Here is a 15,861-nt window from a genome sequence, read left to right on the forward strand (position 1 = left end):
TTTGTCTGTCTGTTTGTCTGTTTGCAGCACTGCGTCTACACCGTTGCACGGAGAATCGCCAAACTTTGCACACATAATGGTCTTGCCCTCTAATATACTGTGCCTCAATGATGACGTCATCGGTGACGTGGTTCAGCCGCCATCTTGGAAAAACCGAATAAATTTGCACCTCTATATCTCCGAAAGTACTGAACAGAAAAAATTGAGACATGGCTCATTGTAAAGAACTCTCCATGGGGAATAAAATATGTTAATGATGACGTCATATGTCACGTGGTCGGCCGCCATCTTGGAAAAACGGCAAAAATTTGCACCACTATATCTCCAAAAGTGCTGAACAGAAAAAATTGAGACATGGCTCATTGTAAAGAACTCTCCATGGGGAATAAAATATGTTAATGATGACGTCATCAGTCACGTGGTCGGTCGCCATCTTGGAAAAACCGAAAAACTTAGCACCTCCATATCTCCGAAAGTGCTGAATAGAAAAAATTGAGACATGGCTCATTGTAAAGAACTCTCCATGGGGAACAAAATATGTTAATGATGATGTCATCGGTCACGTGGTTCGGCCGCCATCTTGGAAAAACCGAAAAACTCTGCACCTCCACATCTCCAAAAGTCCTGAATAGAAAAAATTGAGGTATGGCTCATTGTAAAGAACTCTCCATGGGGAATAAAATATGTTAATTATGACGTCATCGGTCACGTGGTTCGGCCGCCCTATTTGTCCTAAATGGCCGATAAAAAAGTACATTCCGGCAAGTCCTCGGTCTCTGACCGATTTTTCATTACTTGCCGGAAAAGATTCCGGCAAGTATGTTGATCTGTTCGTTTGTTTGTCTGTTTGTCTGTTTGTCTGTTTGTCTGTTTGTCTGTTTGCAGCACTACGTCTACACCGTTGCACGTAGAATCACCAAACTTTGCACACGTATTTGTCTTGCCCTCTAATATACTGTGCCCAAATGATGACGTCATCGGTCACGTGGTTCGGCCGCCATCTTGGAAAAACCGAAATATTTTGCACCTCCATATCTCCAAAAGTCCTGAACAGAAAAAATTGAGACATGGCTCATTGTAAAGAACTCTCCATGGGGAATAAAATATGTTAATGATGACGTCATCAGTCACGTGGTCGGCCGCCATCTTGGAAAAACGGCAAAACTTTGCACCACGATATCTCCAAAAGTGCTGAACAGAAAAAATTGAGACATGGCTCATTGTAAAGAACGCTCCATGGGGAATAAAATATGTTAATGATGACGTCATATGTCACGTGGTCGGCCGCCATCTTGGAAAAACGGCAAAACTTTGCACCACTATATCTCCAAAAGTGCTGAACAGAAAAAATTGAGACATTGCTCATTGTAAAGAACTCTCCATGGGGAATAAAATATGTTAATGATGACGTCATATGTCACGTGGTTCGGCCGCCATCTTGGAAAAACCGAAAAATTTTGCACCTCCATTTCTCTGAAAGTGCTGAATAGAAAAAATTGAGACATGGCTCATTGTAAAGAACTCTCCATGGGCAATAAAATATGTTAATGATGATGCCATCGGTCACGTGGTTCGGCCGCCATCTTGGAAAAACGGGAAAACTTTGCACCACTATATCTCCAAAAGTGCAGAGTGGAAAAAATTGAGACATGGCTCATTGCAAAGAACTCTCAATGGGGAATAAAATATGTTAATGATGACGTCATATGTCACGTGGTTCGGCCGCCATCTTGGAAAAACCGAAAAATTGTGCACCTCCATATCTCTGAAAGTGCTGAATAGAAAAAATTGAGACATGGCTCATTGTAAAGAACTCTCCATGGGGAATAAAATATGTTAATAATGACATCATAGGTCACGTGGTTCGGACGCCATATTTGTCTTAAATGGCCGATAAAAGAGTACATTCCGGCAAGTCCTCGGTCTCTGACCGATTTTTCATTTGTCTGTTTGTCTGTTTGTTACTTGCCGGAAAAAGTTTCCGGCAAGTATGTTGATCTGTTCGTTACTTGCCGGAAAATTTTTTCCGGCAAGTATGTTGATCTGTTCGTTTGTCTGTCTGTTTGTCTGTCTGTCTGTCTGTCTGTCTGTTTGCAGCACTGCGTCTACACCGTTGCACGGCGAATCGCCAAACTTTGCACACATATTGGTCTTGCCCTGGAATAGACTGTGCCCAATTGATGACGTCATCGGTGACGTGGTTCGGCCGCCATCTTGGAAAAACCGAAAAACCTTGCACCTCTATATCTCCGAAAGTACTGAACAGAAAAAATTGAGACATGGCTCATTGTAAAGAACTCTCCATGGGGAATAAAATATTTAAATGATGACGTCATCAGTCACGTGGTTCGGTCGCCATCTTGGAAAAACGGCAAAACGTTGCGCCACTATATCTCCAAAAGTGCTGAACAGAAAAAATTGAGACATGGCTCATTGTAAAGAACTCTCCATGGGGAATAAAATATGTTAATGATGACGTCATAGGTCACGTGGTCGGCCGCGATCTTGGAAAAACGGCAAAACTTTGGACCACTATATCTCCAAAAGTGCTGAACAGAAAAAATTGAGACATGGCTCATTGTAAAGAACTCTCCATGGGGAATAAAATATGTTAATGATGACGTCATCAGTCGCGTGGTCGGCCGCCATCTTGGAAAAACCGAAAAACCTAGCACCTCCATATCTCCGAAAGTGCTGAATAGAAAAAATTGAGACATGGCTCATTGTCAAGAACTCTCCATGTGGAATAAAATATGTTAATGATGACGTCATCGGTCACGTGGTGCGGCCGCCATCTTGGAAAAACGGGAAAAAAATTCACCTCCATATCTCCGAAAGTGCTGAATAGAAAAAATTGAGACATGGCTCATTGGAAAGAACTCTCCAGGGGGAATAAAATATGTTAATGATGACGTCATCGGTCACGTGGTTCGGCCGCCATATTGGAAAATCCGAAAAACGTTGCACCTCTATCTCCAAAAGTGCTGAACAGAAAAAATTGAGACATGGCTCATTGGAAAGAACTCTCCAGGGGGAATAAAATATGTTAATGATGTCGTCATCGGTCACGTGGTTCGGCCGCCATCTTGGAAAATCCGAAAAACGTTGCACCTCTATCTCCAAAAGTGCTGAACAGAAAAAATTGAGACATGGCTCATTGTAAAGAACTCTCCGTGGGGAATAAAATATGTTAATGATGATGTCATCGGTCAGGTGGTTCAGCCGCCATATTTGTCCTAAATGGCCGATAAAAAAGTAAATTCCGGCAAGTCCTCGGTCTCTGACCGATTTTTCATCTGTTTGTCTGTTTGTCTGTTTGTCTGTCTGTTTGTCTGTTTGCAGCACTGCGTCTACACCGTTGCACGGAGAATCGCCAAACTTTGCACACATAATGGTCTTGCCCTCTAATATACTGTGCCTCAATGATGACGTCATCGGTGACGTGGTTCGGCCGCCATCTTGGAAAAACCGAATAAATTTGCACCTCTATATCTCCGAAAGTACTGAACAGAAAAAATTGAGACATGGCTCATTGGAAAGAACTCTCCATGGGGAATAAAATATGTAAATGATGACGTCATCAGTCACGTGGTTCGGTTGCCATCTTGGAAAAACGGCAAAACGTTGCGCCACTATATCTCCAAAAGTGCTGAACAGAAAAAATTGAGACATGGCTCATTGGAAAGAACTCTCCATGGGGAATAAAATATGTTAATGATGACGTCATATGTCACGTGGTCGGCCGCCATCTTGGAAAAACCGGAAAACGTTACACCTCCATATCTCCAAAAGTGCTGAACAGACAAAAATTGAGACGTGGCTCATTGTAAAGAAATCTCCATGGGGAATAAAATATGTTAATGATGACCTCATCGGTCACGTGGTTCGGCCGCCATATTTGTCCTAAATGGCCGATAAAAAGTAAATTCCGGCAAGTCCTCGGTCTCTGACCGATTTTTCATCTGTCTGTCTGTTTGTCTGTCTGTCTGTTTGCAGCACTGCGTCTACACCGTTGCACGTAGAATCGCCAACCTTTGCACACATATTGGTCTTGCCCTTGAATAGACTGTGCACAATTGATGACGTCATCGGTGACGTGGTTCGGCCGCCATCTTGGAAAAACCGAAAAACTTTGCACCTCTATATCTCCAAAAGTACTGAACAGAAAAAATTGAGACATGGCTCATTGTAAAGAACTCTCCATGGGGAATAAAATATGTAAATGATGACGTCATCAGTCACGTGGTTCGGTCGCCATCTTGGAAAAACGGCAAAACGTTACGCCACTATATCCAAAAGTGCTGAACAGAAAAAATTGTGACATGGCTCATTGTAAAGAACTCCATGGGGAATAAAATATGTTAATGATGACGTCATATGTCACGTGGTCGGCCGCCATCTTGGAAAAACGGCAAAACTTTGCACCACTATATCTCCAAAAGTGCTGAACAGAAAAAATTGAGACATGGCTCATTGTAAAGAACTCTCCATGGGGAATAAAATATGTTAATGATGATGTCATCGGTCACGTGGTTCGGCCGCCATCTTGGATAAACCAAAAAATTCTGCACCTCCACATCTCCAAAAGTCCTGAATAGAAAAAATTGAGACATGGCTCATTGGAAAGAACTCTCCATGGGGAATAAAATATGTTAATGATGATGCCATTGGTCACGTGGTTCGGCCGCCATCTTGGAAAAATGGGAAAACTTTGCACCACTAAATCTCCAAAAGTGCAGAATGGAAAAAATTGACATGGCTCATTGTAAAGAACTCTCCATGGGGAATAAAATATGTTAATGATGACGTCATCTATCACGTGTTTCAGCCGCCATATTTGTTCTAAATGGCCGATAAAAAAGTACATTCCGGCAAGTCCTCGGCCTCTGACCGATTTTTCATCTGTCTGTTTGTTTGTTTGTGAACAAAATATCTCAAAAGGTTGTGGACGGATTCGGACGAAATTTGGCAGAGAGGTAGTTAGTGTGTGTATGTGACACGGACGAAATTATTAAATTTTGGTGAAGATCCGGATTCGGATCCGGCTACTATAATTTTTTAATTGATTCTTCACCATTGGGACATAGGGCCAAAAACGATACATAGCGGAATATCTCAAAATGTTGTAGACAGATTTGGACGAAACTTGGTGGACAGGTTGGGTGTATGCCAAAGACAAATAGATTTGATTTTGGTGAAAATCTGAATATGCATTCGGATATGAGAATTTCCTTTTTTAAGTGATTCTTCACCATTGAGTGATATGGCCAACCAGGCGGAGGTATGCTCTCTACTGAGTGCCGTTCTCTTTTGTCTCTGTTAGACATAGTCTGAAACGAGGGCTTATAGATTGGGTCCCGTCTGTCCGTGCATCCGTTCGTCAATATGTCCGTGCGCAACCACATCCCGGACATGTATGGACCGATTTTGTTCATACTTGGCACACAGATAATGAATGATGGCTTACATATGCACATCATTTTTTTTCGAGATCAGATCAAAGATGGTGGACTGGCGGCCATCTTGTCACTTAAACGTGTCCCCAAACATTTTTCGACATGCATGGACCGATTTTGTTCAAACTTGGCATAAAGACAATATGTGAGAGTGTACATAAACAGAAGATTTTGTTTTGTCATCCGACCAAAGATTTCTGACTGGCAGCCTTTCACGCCGTACAGCAAAATTACGAAAACCACAGGGGCCATGACATTTTATGTCTTTTTATCCTTGTTGTTATTATTATTTATCTTCATTCGGAATATTCCACTCTGCCTCGAAGTATAATGTACTGTTGTGATTCTTCTCCTCCGACTCTATGAATCTCAATATCTGTCCCAAAGCCTTCTCGGCATGTCTCCTGAAAATTTCTCAGAGATCCTTCACCACGAATCTCGTTCCAACCTGTGAACCGGGCATCACCTATTCATAGATTGGCTCCTTTTTTTAAATAAACCTGATCGAGTCTTGTGGAAGAGCTAGAGCAGCATGGAAGGGAACAAAATGGAAGGGGGAAACACCAATCAGCAGAGTAGAGGTGAGAGTGATGTCAAGGGGAGGAGGAGAAGGATACATGGGGGTGAACAAGCTGCACACAAACGGAATGAAACACAGCAAGAAGAGGAAAGGAGAAGTGGGGATGAAACAGAAAATAAACAAACCAACCGACAACTAACAAGTGAAAAGAGGTGAGAGAAGGGAGGGGGAGAACAATAACCTGAAAAAGGGAGTGCTTTGGAATGGGGGTCATTTGAGGTGGAAGAGATCATGAATATGGTTTTTTTTTCTTGTATCTTGGTTTGGTTCTGACCTGATAGGAGTTGATCCTAGCCATGTCTTTGTTGCCGAGGGCAGCTGGAGTAAGCAGTTTAATCCATTTTCCAAATTAGATGGAACATAAATACTAAGCACTGATTTGCGTCATTTTTGTTTGACTGCTTGTAAGGCTTTTCTTTGATCGTGTTAGCACAGGCATGATGCCATTTGTGTGTCAGGTGACACATGGTGATTACAATTTGTCAGAAAACAGCCTTGATGGGACATACAGTCACGTCAAAAAGTAAGTACATCCCATGTAAAGTTTTGACTTTTTCAACATATTTCAACATACAGCTATTTGATCTTCATTTCAACAATATTGATAGATAAAGGTGATATAATATAACAAATATCATGAAACATTTACATTTTGTAGTCCATTGTATAATTTAAATAAACATGAATGCAAATTTCGCATGTGGAAAAAGTAAGTACACCCTTGGCTCTAATAGGTGGTATTGCCCCCTTTGGCAGAAACAACCTCAAGTAGACGTTTCTCATAACTGTCTACCAGTCTCTGACATCGACTGGGAGACATTTTTGCCCACTCCCCCATGCAGAATTCTTTCAGCTGTGCGATGTTTGAGGGGTTTCTTGCATGCACAGCTCGTTTCAAATCCCCCCACAACATCTCGATGGGATTTAGATCCGGGCTTTGACTTGGCCATTCCAGAACCCTCCATTTCTTTCTTTTCAGCCATTCCTTGGTGGATTTACTGGTATGTTTAGGGTCATTGTCATGTTGGAAGATCCACCTTCGGCTGAGCTTCAACTTTTCGACAGATGGCCTCGCATTATCCTCAAGCACCCTCTGGTACAATGAAGAATTCATAGTGGATTCTGTGATGGTGAGCTGCCCAGGCCCTGATGCAGCAAAGCTGCCCCAAACCATAATATTTCCACCACCATGCTCTACAGTTGGCATCATGTTCTTGTGGTCAAATGCTGTCTTTGGTTTTCGCCAAACATGTCTTCTGGTACTGTGGCAAAATAGCTCTACCTTTGACTCATCTGTCCAGAACACATTGTTCCAGAAGTGCTGGTGTTTGCCGAGGTGTTCATTGGCAAACTTTAGTCTTGCCCTGCTGTTCTTTCTGGACAGCAAAGGTTTCCTCCTGGCACATCTCCCATGTAGATCAAAATTGTGCAGCCTCTTTCTAATGGTAGACTCGTGCACTTTGACATCAACAGTGGCAAGAGCTACCTGTAGGTCCCCTGATGACATTCTGGGGTTCTTAGAGACTTCTTTCAGCATCTTGTGGTCTGCTCTCGGGCTGAACTTTCTGGGGCGGCCTCGCCTGAACACGTTGGCAGTTGTTTGGAATCTTCTCCACTTGTAGATGATCTTCTGGACAGTCGAATGATTGATTTCAAATTGTTTGGAGATCTTTTTAAATTCCTTCCCAGACTCGTAGGCATCTATAACCTTCTTTCTGAAGGCCTCAGAGAGCTCTTTTGATCTAGGCATGGTGATGCCGCACACTTCAACAACAAAGAGCAAACCAAACTAAATGTCTGAGGTTTAAATAAGACAGGTTCCTCCAAGATGCTCTCTAACGATGTTCTAATCATTTGCACCTGAGCTGGTGCACCTGATTCTAATTTTAGGTATTTGAAGTAGTGATAAATGTCGGGGTGTACTTACTTTTTCCACATGCGAAATTTGCATTTATGTTTATATAAATTATACAATGGACTACAAAATGTAAATGTTTCATGATATTTGTTATATTATATCAGCTTTATCTATCAATATTGTTGAAATGAAGATCAAATAGCTGTATGTTGAAATATGTTGAAAAAGTCAAAACTTTACATGGGGTGTACTTACTTTTTCACGGGACTGTATGTTTGTGAATCCGCGTCTGCCAAAAGGAGAAAAAGAAAATTAAAATTAAAACTAAAAAAAACAGGGAAAAATGTATTTCTATTTGTGCTTTGGCAGGATGGCACAGAAGCAGCATACTTATCATCAAGCTGTCTATGCTGGGTTTAATTCCTGACCAAACTATAAACTGTCAGATTGATGATTTAAATTCAGGCATTGCATCACATACTGCATGTGGTGCCCCTCTGATGGACATTAAGCTGAGTGTCCCATCTGCTCCCATCACTTGTTGAAATTTAAAGATCTCAGTGTCTTTCCCAAGGGCTGGGAGGATGGCCTAAAGGTACGTAAACTCACCTGTAAGCGGTAAGTGTAGGTTTGAATCTTGGCCCAGCTATAAACTATCACCCTGATGTTTCCCAGGCAGGGTGATTTGCCATTATCTGTACCCTCCCTCGGATGGACATTAAGCTAGGTGTCCCATCCCATAAAAATTTGTATTCTTACCGAAAATTTACATTAAACAGGGGAAAACAAGTTTGGTGTCAGGTGACATTTCACCTGTGACCCACAGATTTGCTAAATCATGTCATTAAAATCTTATACTCTTACATTTTGTGTGTTTGGCAAGTTGCTCCAGACTTACCATCTTTCAAGAACGCTTTTGTAGACATAATTAAATTTCTGAAATCTATCAGTTTCTCCCTGGATCATTTTACTCTTGGAAAGTCAAATAATATCATGAATTTTATTAGGGTTAAATAAATGCATTTTAAACACGTTCACAAAGGTCATGGTGCTAGTTGTCACAACCTAATTTCAATAAAATCATCACTTCCTCAATCTAGCTCTCTAATAGTCTTTATTCAGCCGAGGCCAAGCGAAGTTAGGTCGAGGCTGTTTATTCCTGATACGTGAAATACCCTGCAACCCATGCCTGCAGAAAAGACACATTGTGCAATGCTAGCCACAATTTCCATCCATTTATCATGTAAGTTTGTTAAAAAATTATCCATGGGTAGGCACTCCCATGTTGAAAGTTTTGTGTCAATCGCTCAAGGGGTTGTGGAGAAAACAAATTTTAAAATGATCAAGGAGGAAAAGACATAAAATGTCATCGCCCCGTGGTTTTTAGCAATTTTGCTGTACGAAGTTATTGGCCACCCGTCGGCCATCTCTGGTTGGATTACAAAACAAACTAGATGGTATTCATAGAATACTTACCTTGTGCAGTCAACTTGGTGTGAGCCAACTCTTCTGCTTTTGAACGGTTTTTTTCTTTGATCCAATATGGCGCCAGACCAGGTGAGCGATGACATCATAAATTTATATTTTCTACTATAATTGTTGCATAGATCATGCTCAATAAATTTCAAACTGATCAGACTAAGCATTGTCCATGTCAAATTATGATGTCATAATTACGGCACCAATGACGTCATCGTTATCAACACCTATTTCCCATATGGAGTTATTTACAATGAGCCATGTTTCAATTTTTGTCCATGGAGCGAGTTTGGAGATATAGAGGTGCAACGTTTTTCGGTTTTACCAAGATGGCGCCTGTACCACATGACTGATGACGTCATGATTATCATTACAATATTCTACAGGAAGAGGCACTCCTATTGTGTTTGGTTTACCAAACACAATAGGAGAGGCCACCATCATTGGTTTACCAACCGAAAATTTCGTGTCCATCAGGCCAATAGTTGCTGAGAAAAAAAGTTCACAATGATCAGATAAGTGTTGTACTTGTCGAATTATGACGTCATAACGAAGGCACCGATGACATCATCATTAACAAATATCTTAATTCCCCTTGGAGAGTACTTGACTATGAGCCATATTCCTTTTTTTGCCATTCAGCGGTTTGGGAGATATCGAGGTGTAACGTTTTTCCAAGTCAATTTTCGTAACAAGATGGCGTCCGTATCACGTGACTTATGACGTCATAATTATGAATAAAAAATTATACTGGCAGAGGCACTCCTATGGTAAAAATTTCTTGTCAATCGGACCACGGCTGCCGAGAAAATGAATTTTAAAAATGCAGGCACATATGCCACACATACGCACGTACGTAGATAACTGAATGCCTAACCCTGCTTTTCGCTTCGCGAGCGCAAGGTAAATATTCTGCATATCTATGCTCTCATGTATTGTCTTTGTGCCAAGTTTGAACAAAATTAGTCCATACATGGCCGAGAATGTTTGGAGACACGTTCACCTAACTCAATGGTCGCCAGTCCGCCATCTTTGATCAATGAATGAATGAATGAATGAATGATCGGATGTCGAAAAGAAATGACGTGAATATGGAAGCCATCATTCTTTATCTGTTTGTCAAGTTTGAATAACATCAGTAAATGCATGTCCGAGAAATGGTTGAGGACGTGTTCAACATCAGGCTTTTTACATTGAAAATGGCCGCCAGTCAACCATTTTTGATCGCATCGCAAACAAAGTGATGTGCATATGTATACCGTCATGTATTGTATTTTTGCCTAGTTTGAATAAAATCGGTCCATACATGTACTTGTACAAGATATGGTTGCAGACACACACACACACACACACACACACACACACACACACACACACACACACACACACACACACACACACACACACGGACGGACAGACGGACAAGACCCAATAGATAATCCCCTATTTCAGACCAAGTCCAACTGGGGCTAATAAAGGTGAAAAAGTGAGGGCGGGAAAAAAGGGAGGTCCTCGGCCAACGTTCTACAACATGGTCAAGGATGGTTGTGGACACCTATTACTAGATACTTGATCCTGCATTTTCAATCCACTGTTTTGAAACAAAATATTTTTAATTCAAGTCGTGATCTTCTATTTTGGTGATTATTGATGGGATTTGTTTGTATTCCATACCATCAGATTTGTGGCTTTTATAAAAAGCCATTTTCATTGAAAGACCGGGTGGAATTTTCTGGAAACCTTTCTCGTCAAGATGTCTCAATTACCATTCACAAAACATCAAAGTCAGACAGCGGACACTACACGTGCATTGTGGATGACGACAACAACATGAGAACTACAAAACAAAGCATTCTGTTGAAAAATTTTGAAAGTGAGTATATATACACACGGACTTCCGTATCCGCGGACTTCCGTATCCGCAAGCGTGATGTTCCGGGAAAACCTCACGGATATAGAATTCAAGAGTACGGATTCCTTGGTTTAATGGGAAAAAATGGGGTGAGGTTCCTTTAGGTCAGACTGAACATAGACGGGAAATGGTAAATGTTTAAGAACAATGATTGAAATGAATAAATTACAGTGCAGTGTTAATATTGATGTTTTATCATGATGTGATGATGATGTTGGTGGTGTTGGAGAGGAAGGCAGAACTGTACAAATACAGTACTGTACAGTATTAACATCTGTGTACCCACCCTCATGTCCCAGTGTTGATGGTTGCAAACTCACGAATACATGGGTCGTGAATGTACAATCCGTATACATTTACCAATTCGCAGTTAAGCGAAACTTGTAGATATGGAGGGTTGACTGTATTTCAACAGAATATTGATCCCGATTGATTATTTTCAACAGAATATTTATTTTCTCCATGTTTCAAAGACAGCTGTTTACAACCACCTTAGATCATACCCCATGCAAAACCATGATTTTTTTTTCTACCCCCATCAGTACCCCACCATCTTCCCAACCCAAAGCCCACCTCGTTCCAAATTGCAATTTTTCCTTCCTAAGAGTTTCCTTCTGCATCCATCTTTTCCACCTCATGCATTCTCCCTTAACACTCATTCCTTCCCACACCCATTGGGTGTCCATGTCTCCCTTTCTTTTGTCCTTCCACCTGTTGTTGGTTTACTACTTCTCTCTAAGGCTGGTTAAAAAAAAAATCCTGTTTATCATCACTTTTTTTCAAAAAACTGGGTCGGGAGGGAGGGTTTTTTTTTTGTGTTTTTTTTCATAGTGAAATTTTAATGGTTTATTCAACGCACAATAGTCAAGATGTTTTTTTCTTAAATATACTTGATCGGACATACATGATGAATCATGTTATGGTTTCTAAACTAGTAAACCTTCGTATGTACGCACTGATACGATTCAAATAAAGAAAATAAAGAAACCTCTGTCACATTGAGTTCTGTTTACTTTTAATATTTGCTGATACATATAACAATGGTAGACCAAAACTTCCGCTTTTAAGAATAATGTCCGGTTGCCATACATGTATCTATCAGCAGCTATTGCCATCACATTCATACATATTTGACTAGAATTCCTCGCCACGAAATATCACTTCATGGTACCGGTACATGCATATTGAGCAGTTTGGTAGACATGGAAGAGGACATTAACCACATCTAAAGAATGTCTGATTCGCGTTTATACATCTATCTATCAGCAGCTACTGCTATTACAGCACTCATAGATGTATCTATCTATCAGCAGCTCCTGCTATTATAGCACTCATAGATGTATCTATATATCAGCAGCTACTGCTATTACAGCACTCATAGATGTATCTATCTATCAGCAGCTACTGCTATTACAGCACTCATAGATGTATCTATCTATCAGCAGCTACTGCTATTATAGCACTCATACATGTATCTATCTATCAGCAGCTACTGCTATTATAGCACTCACAGATGTATCTATATATCAGCAGCTACTGCTATGATAGTCACTCATAGATGTATCTATATATCAGCAGCTACTGCTATTATAGCACTCATAGATGTATCTATATATCAGCAGCTACTGCTATTATAGCACTCATAGATGTATCTATCTATCAGCAGCTACTGATATTATAGCACTCATAGATGTATCTATCTATCAGCAGCTACTGATATTATAGCACTCATAGATGTATCTATATATCAGCAGCTACTGCTATTACAGCACTCATAGATGTATCTATATATCAGCAGCTACTGCTATTATAGCACTCATAGATGTATCTATATATCAGCAGCTACTGCTATTACAGCACTCATAGATGTATCTATCTATCAGCAGCTACTGCTATTACAGCACTCATAGATGTATCTATCTATCAGCAGCTACTGCTATTATAGCACTCATACATGTATCTATCTATCAGCAGCTACTGCTATTATAGCACTCACAGATGTATCGAAATATCAGCAGCTACTGCTATTATAGTCACTCATAGATGTATCTATATATCAGCAGCTACTGCTATTATAGCACTCATAGATGTATCTATCTATCAGCAGCTACTGCTATTATAGCACTCATACATGTATCTATCTATCAGCAGCTACTGATATTATAGCACTCATAGATGTATCTATATATCAGCAGCTACTGCTATTACAGCACTCATAGATGTATCTATATATCAGCAGCTACTGCTATTATAGCACTCATAGATGTATCTATCTATCAGCAGCTACTGCTATTACAGCACTCATAGATGTATCTATCTATCAGCAGCTACTGCTATTACAGCACTCATAGATGTATCTATATATCAGCAGCTACTGATATTATAGCACTCATAGATGTATCTATCTATCAGCAGCTACTGATATTATAGCACTCATAGATGTATCTATCTATCAGCAGCTACTGCTATTATAGCACTCATAGATGTATCTATCTATCAGCAGCTACTGATATTATAGCACTCATAGATGTATCTATCTATCAGCAGCTACTGCTATTATAGCACTCATAGATGTATCTATATATCAGCAGCTACTGCTATTATAGCACTCATAGATGTATCTATATATCAGCAGCTACTGCTATTATAGCACTCATAGATGTATCTATATATCAGCAGCTACTGCTATTATAGCACTCATAGATGTATGTATCTATCAGCAGCTACTGCTATTACAGCACTCATAGATGTATCTATCTATCAGCAGCTACTGCTATTATAGCACTCATAGATGTATCTATCTATCAGCAGCTACTGCTATTATAGCACTCATAGATGTATCTATCTATCAGCAGCTACTGCTATTATAGCACTCATAGATGTATCTATCTATCAGCAGCTACTGCTATTATAGCACTCATAGATGTATCTATATATCAGCAGCTACTGCTATTATAGCACTCATAGATGTATCTATATATCAGCAGCTACTGCTATTGTAGCACTCATAGATGTATCTATATATCAGCAGCTACTGCTAATTATAGCACTCATAGATGTATCTATATATCAGCAGCTACTGCTATTATAGCACTCATAGATGTATCTATCTATCAGCAGCTACTGCTATTATAGCACTCATAGATGTATCTATCTATCAGCAGCTACTGATATTATAGCACTCATAGATGTATCTATATGTCAGCAGCTACTGCTATTATAGCACTCATAGATGTATCTATATATCAGCAGCTACTGCTATTATAGCACTCATAGATGTACCTATATATCAGCAGGTACTGCTATTATAGCACTCATAGATGTATCTATATATCAGCAGCTACTGCTATTATAGCACTCATAGATGTATCTATATATCAGCAGCTACTGCTATTATAGCACTCATAGATGTATCTATATATCAGCAGCTACTGCTATTATAGCACTCATAGATGTATCTATATATCAGCAGCTACTGCTATTATAGCACTCATAGATGTACCTATATATCAGCAGCTACTGCTATTATAGCACTCATAGATGTATCTATATATCAGCAGCTACTGCTATTATAGCACTCATAGATGTACCTATATATCAGCAGCTACTGCTATTATAGCACTCATAGATGTATCTATATATCAGCAGCGACTGATATTATAGCACTCATAGATGTATCTATATATCAGCAGCTACTGCTATTATAGCACTCATAGATGTATCTATATATCAGCAGCTACTGCTATTGTAGCACTCATAGATGTATCTATATATCAGCAGCTACTGCTATTATAGCACTCATAGATGTATCTATATATCAGCAGCTACTGCTATTATAGCACTCATAGATGTATCTATATATCAGCAGCTACTGCTATTATAGCACTCATAGATGTATTTATATATCAGCAGCTACTGATATTATAGCACTCATAGATGTATCTATATATCAGCAGCTACTGATATTATAGCACTCATAGATGTACCTATATATCAGCAGCTACTGCTATTATAGCACTCATAGATGTATCTATATATCAGCAGCTACTGATATTATAGCACTCATAGATGTATCTATATATCAGCAGCTACTGCTATTATAGCACTCATAGATGTATCTATATATCAGCAGCTACTGCTATTATAGCACTCATAGATGTACCTATATATCAGCAGCTACTGATATTATAGCACTCATAGATGTATCTATATATCAGCAGCTACTGCTATTATAGCACTCATAGATGTATCTATATATCAGCAGCTACTGCTATTATAGCACTCATAGATGTACCTATATATCAGCAGCTACTGCTATTATAGCACTCATAGATGTACCTATATATCAGCAGCTACTGCTATTATAGCACTCATAGATGTATCTATCTATCAGCAGCTACTGCTATTATAGCACTCATAGATGTATCTATATATCAGCAGCTACTGCTATTATAGCACTCATAGATGTATCTATATATCAGCAGCTACTGCTATTATAGCACTCATAGATGTATCTATATATCAGCAGCTACTGCTATTATAGCACTCATAGATGTATCTATATATCAGCAGCTAC

The 15,861-nt window shown here is 39.7% G+C and overlaps 1 protein-coding gene across 1 annotated transcript in view; it reads left to right on the forward strand.

Moving 5' to 3' along the window:
• Positions 1–15,861, forward strand: part of LOC137426339 (myelin protein P0-like) — a 186,592-nt gene that overhangs the window by 39,167 nt on the left and 131,564 nt on the right. Inside the window, exon 4 of the mRNA XM_078774700.1 lies at positions 11,054–11,246. Coding sequence (XP_078630826.1) covers positions 11,054–11,246 — 193 coding nt within the window. The remainder of the gene's footprint in view (positions 1–11,053; positions 11,247–15,861) is intronic.

Source organism: Myxine glutinosa, chromosome 1 (assembly GCF_964187855.1).
Source record: "Myxine glutinosa chromosome 1, kmMyxGlut1.1, whole genome shotgun sequence".
Classification (NCBI taxonomy): Eukaryota; Metazoa; Chordata; class Myxini; order Myxiniformes; family Myxinidae; genus Myxine; species Myxine glutinosa.